The sequence below is a fragment of the Hyalella azteca genome, unplaced genomic scaffold (genome assembly GCF_000764305.2).
Source record: "Hyalella azteca isolate HAZT.00-mixed unplaced genomic scaffold, Hazt_2.0.2 contig5294, whole genome shotgun sequence".
Taxonomy (NCBI): domain Eukaryota; kingdom Metazoa; phylum Arthropoda; class Malacostraca; order Amphipoda; family Hyalellidae; genus Hyalella; species Hyalella azteca.
The window spans coordinates 25112-30448 of record NW_025935488.1 but is presented as its reverse complement, the minus strand read 5'-3'; the positions used below and the strand labels follow the sequence as shown (position 1 = coordinate 30448).

Below are 5337 nucleotides of genomic sequence, written 5' to 3'. Positions count from 1 at the left end.
CTTGCAGGAAATAGGTAATTAAGGAATACAATTGGAGAAATTCAGAGCAGTCCTTGCATGCCGATAAGATTATGGTAGTTGGCTATATTGTTATTCATCAATTAACTTAATTTATCCTGTTCATTTCTAACAAGTTTGCTTTAGATCAAGGTTTGTTATATATTACGAATTACTTGCTTGATATCTTGATAAGAAGATCTGTGGAAGAAGTTTACTCGAATTCGAAATTTTGTTTTTCATTGTTTTTTATCGTTCATTGGAGCTTAGAATATCTTCTATTGTAATTGTGTTATGTCAGAAAATGTAATGAAATTTTCCGACTGGTTCTAGTACGGATTCAATCTGGAACAAAGAAACTTTTGGAGCCAAAAATGTTGCCAAGTACGAAGTGGTGTGTTCTGGTACGTTTTTGAGCCGCAGTAGTTATAGGCCTAGTCGGCAGCCTATATAAGGAGCAGCCTTCACCAAAGTAGGTTCAATTGTGACTTCGGTCTCGTGGTGCGAACATCTCTGAGAAGTGCTCCTTATTCGTGGATACTACGGTATACTTCTGTAAATCTGCAATGGCTCTGGCATACGGTATGTGTTATTTAGATCTCGGTTTCATATTTAATGAAGAATTTCTCACCATTCTAGCTAGATTTTTTTATTTCAGCGGACGATGCTTATGGCGCGCATTAGTGCATCGTCACTTTATCCATTGCTAATATATAATTTTATTTTTGTCTTTATGTTGCTCGATATTAACCTGCGATTTTTTTTAAATTGGGTTAATTATTTGAAACGTTATTCCATTTTTCGTTTGTTCTAATAGCTTGAAGTGTTGGCTGTTTTCTTGTATCTTCCAATCTTTTTTGAAGTTAGAGTGATGCTATCATTTTCGCCGTTCAATGTTTCGGTACTATTATTTAATATATTTAATAAGATGCCCATATCAATGTGTTGTTACTCGTTAGTTTATTTGGTCTGAATTTCTATTTAAGTTCTTTGGAGTCGTCACTTGGAAGCACATAGCGGACAAGCATAGGATACATAGCGTCGCAAGAACACGTGGTGATCCTTCTTCCATTCACAATCTGAGCTCAGGCGTAGTACTATAGGCGGGCAGGGCGGCGGCTGTCCGCTGTAGTACAGCACTGCAGCTCAGTAACGTTTGTGGCGTCGTTGAGTGTGGGTGTGTCTAGGTCTTCCGAACGCGGCTGGAACGTTTTCACGTGTCTTCCCTCATTGCTTCGGGAATTTGCAGTTTGGAAATTTTACTTGATGCGGTGCCACAACATGTGTAAATTCTATATATATATATTCGAAAATTGAAATATGTTATCAAACGTCGCACTATCAACTGCTGAACCTTAATACATAACATTCATTCTTACTGTCGATTCCGATTAGGCATCTAAACTATTCATAATCTCCTCTTACCTTTCGCGATTTCAACTGTAAAATACGGTAAACATCTTTGAAGTTAGCTACGTTCGTTTGATACACAAATCTCCAAGTCATAGGATTGCAAAAGCAAAGCGCGTTGCCAGATTTGTACTATGATTGTGTTGTGTAAAGCGCCGCTGTGAACTGCTGAATTCTCTGGGTCTCTTGAGAGCAACTTTCTGAGAAGATGACTTGCGTCCTGCTGCATGGCGCGCTCGAGATCATTCTTAGGAACCGTGTGTTGTGGTTTCTTTTTCCAATTTCTTTTATTTCAAATGTTTGCATTTCCTTTCAAATGTTTGCATTTACTAGCCTGTAGCAGTATTCACAACAGATGTGTAGTACCCAGACTTGTGTTTTCGCGCGGACTAAGATAATCTTATGATATTTTGAGATCTAGTCAGGTCATTTGTAGCGAATTTTGTTTACTGGTTTATAAATTACGGCTAATTTGAATATAAATAAAGTATTTGATTTAAGTTTGTAACCGATTCTAAAATAATTTAAGAACATGAAATTCGTTCTCACCTGCTAGGAATTTCATCTGAACACAAATATTGGTAAAATGAATTTCAAAATTTTAATTTCATGGTTCAAGAGAATTTCAATGAGAATTGTTGCATTGAATAGGACGTTCGCAAGTATAAGGGACGTCACTAGGGACGTTGCCAAGTAAGGGACGTCACTAGGGACGTTTGATTGTGTTGTGTAAAGCGCCGCTGTGAACTGCTGAATTCTCTGGGTCTCTTGAGAGCAACTTTCTGAGAAGATGACTTGCGTCCTGCTGCATGGAGCGCTCGAGATCATTCTTAGGAACCGTGTGTTGTGTCTCCTTTTTCCAATTTCATTTATTTCTAATTTTGCATTTACTTCGGGCTTGATTATTGCATTTTTTAGGCTTGATGGAATGGTTATCCTCATAATTTGAACACTTGAATTATAAGTTGAATATGTATTTTTTTCTTTTTTTTTCGGTCGAATTTGAAATCTTATTCTAGACTAGTTTATTTTTGGTAGGTATTTATTTTTAGTGGACCTAAGCTCTGCTTAACGTGCAAGTTTCCCAACTTTTTTCTAAAAGAACGAACTAGATTTATTATTAGCAATATTACCGGTACTCATATTGGTACAATTTACTTCATTATTCCCTGTGCTAGTTTCGTATTAATTCTCGCGCAAGATGGCGATCTCAATTATAAGCCGGTAGCTAGTTATGCTTATAGTTTGTATTAGTGAAATTTCGCAGTGCAGCTTATGCGCAAATGGAGGGCTACTGGAACGTGATCGAACATCGCATGCGGGAGTTCTAGGCCGCGGTACAAGCTTTTGATGGTCTGGGCGACGATTTGGGGTAAACATGGAGCACTGAAGTGCGCTAGCAGTGGGTATACGGGGCAAGATTGTTGAGACTAAGAAAAAAAAAGCTCTGGAGGCAGCAGCAGCAGCAGCAGCAAAAGGAGGTGGGTGTTGTAGGGGTGGGAGGAGGTTGATCTGGCATATCAGGTGAGGTAGCATCTTGTGCGACGCACGAGTTGCGGTGTCGGTCGCTGTCTGCTGCCCAGCACGACTGTTCAGTGATATTGATTATCATTTAATTTTCTTTTACCGTTCTTCTTGTTGAATCACCTTAATTATATTAAGTGTGTCATAGTTCAAACTGCGATGCTCGAGTGATAACCGTGTACGTCATGATGAAGGCGTGTACGTAGAGCTGCAGTTGACGCACACACAAGCTGTCGTCTCGTGCATAGAGCTGCGTGTCGCGACGCCGTGTACAGAACTTGAGTGCTTCAGTCTGCTATGCAGCGCCTCCGTGTGCGGTCGTCTGGTGTTGCATGCTCGTGTCTCAGAGACGTTCCCACACTATGTGCACGAGTTAGGTTCTCCTACTGCGCAGTAGCAGTATTCACAACCGATGTGTAGTACTTAGACTTGTGTATTCGCGGTGACTAAGATGAGCTCATGATATTTTGAGATCTTGGTGTGGTAATGTGTTGCCAATTTTGTTCACTGGTTTATAAGTTACGGCTAATTTGAAAATAAATAAAGTAATTTATTTTTGTTTGTAATCGATTCTAAAATAATTTCAGAACATGAAATTCATTTTAACCTGCTAGGAATTTCATCTCAACACAAGCATTGGTTAACTAAACTTCAAAATTTTAATTTCTTTATTCGAAAGAATTTCAATGAGACTTGTTGCATTGAATGGATTCACTAGGGACGTTGCCAAGTAAGAACAACAGCATCGCACCAAGCCCGCCGCATTCGTGTGCTAAAGACACACACCAGCACCGTGCTGCTCGTGATGCTAGGGCCAACAAAACTGCGATCACAACTTATTTATTCCCTTTGTCGAGACCATCGGCCGACAGAATCTCGATACTCTCTCACTCCACGCTTGTGCATGAGGTAAAATATCTTCATGAGATGCGAACAACCTCATTATAACATATGTTTTCTCCTTATACATAGTTCCGTTTTTTCGCGAATGCCTTGTCGTAGTTTCTTAGAATAGGTGGTTTGAACTCGGGATTATTTTGCTGTTCGTTGCCCCTACACTTCAAATGTGCTGCTCATGCGTTTACAATCAAATGCTCGTCCTGGAATAAGGCAGTGAAAATTCTCAATTTCTATTTCACTTGTTATCATTTATTGGACCGAATGAACTACACCCCTCCAAATATTCAAGCATTAATTTATAGAATTTATACTATTGATTAAATTACATGCTGAATCCTGCTTGCTTAAAGCTCTCACTCTACGTGCTCCTTGAGACTATAATGTCTCAAAATTTGCACTGGTTTTTAAAATCGCAATTCATGTCATGCTTTCACATGCAGCGCAATGAACGTTGCCGCGCACCATTCATGCAGAGCGGGCATTTAACTATCCTCTTTGAGCGGGTTTCTCCCATCACACTTGCGTGGTTGCTGACGATCTTTGTGTGGATCTCGGCATCGGCTTAGCTGCATGCAAGTCACAAGCTGAGGAGACGAGACCGGTCTGGTGAGGTGAAGACGCCGAGATCGGCGGGCTTAGTCTTCCAACATAACTGGTTACCTCGACTCTCTTCCCTCGCGCATTATCTATCTTTCTATGTCTATCTTGTGATAGATATGCCTCACGATGGCCTATTTTGGCCTCGCATATGTGAAAATAATTACGTGTTCTCTGACTGACGCACCAGTAATTATTATGATTACTGTAATGTAGAAAATGTTATTATGTAACGCTCGAATAAACCAGTTTTCCGTCTCTTTGTTAGGGTATTACACTTCTTTAAAGGCATTAACAAGAATATATAATATCGATTGAACTGGACGTGTCTGAGCGTCTGGGTATAGTAAAGTACTGTCTAGTATGACCGGCAGATTGCTACACTGAACTGAACTATCAAGTTGCGAGTGCCTGCAGCGGCTCACGATGCAGATGTATGTCAGGCTTCCTTGTTTTACAGCTGCAGTATTGCGACTTGGTAATGTCTAGTCGAAACCGCATGTGTGGCTCAGTCTGGCCAAGTTACATTACTGCTCAACATGCACTAATTTCACGAAAAATATTGCTTCACATTCTTTAATGATTTCCAGTACCTTTTAGCTTCTTTGTATTTTTTATCAAGATTTTTTAATTATACTTGAAATTTGGCTCCTTTGTTCATCCGCACTCGACGTTATTTAGAATGGTTTCGAATTCGTACATTAAAATAAGTATTTCATTCTATTCTCTTTTTATGGCTTGGTTTCTTTCCTCATAAGTTTTTTTAAGTGAATGTTCTATAGAAACATTTAGTTTCTATTTCACCCTAGTGCAGCGCATTCTGTGTCGTGTATCATGCTACCTTCCCGAAGTATTCTTTATTCTGTTGCTTTAGCGATTTTTTTATTTCTCCGTTGACACTTATTTCTT

The 5337-nt window shown here is 39.5% G+C and overlaps 1 protein-coding gene across 1 annotated transcript in view; it reads left to right on the top strand.

Annotated features, from left to right (window-relative positions):
* The first annotated feature begins 498 nt into the window (after positions 1 to 498).
* LOC108666572 (flocculation protein FLO11) overlaps positions 499 to 5337 on the top strand; it is an 8429-nt gene continuing 3590 nt past the window's right edge. Inside the window, exon 1 of the mRNA XM_047880354.1 lies at positions 499 to 579. Coding sequence (XP_047736310.1) covers positions 564 to 579 — 16 coding nt within the window. The 5' untranslated portion in view covers positions 499 to 563. The remainder of the gene's footprint in view (positions 580 to 5337) is intronic.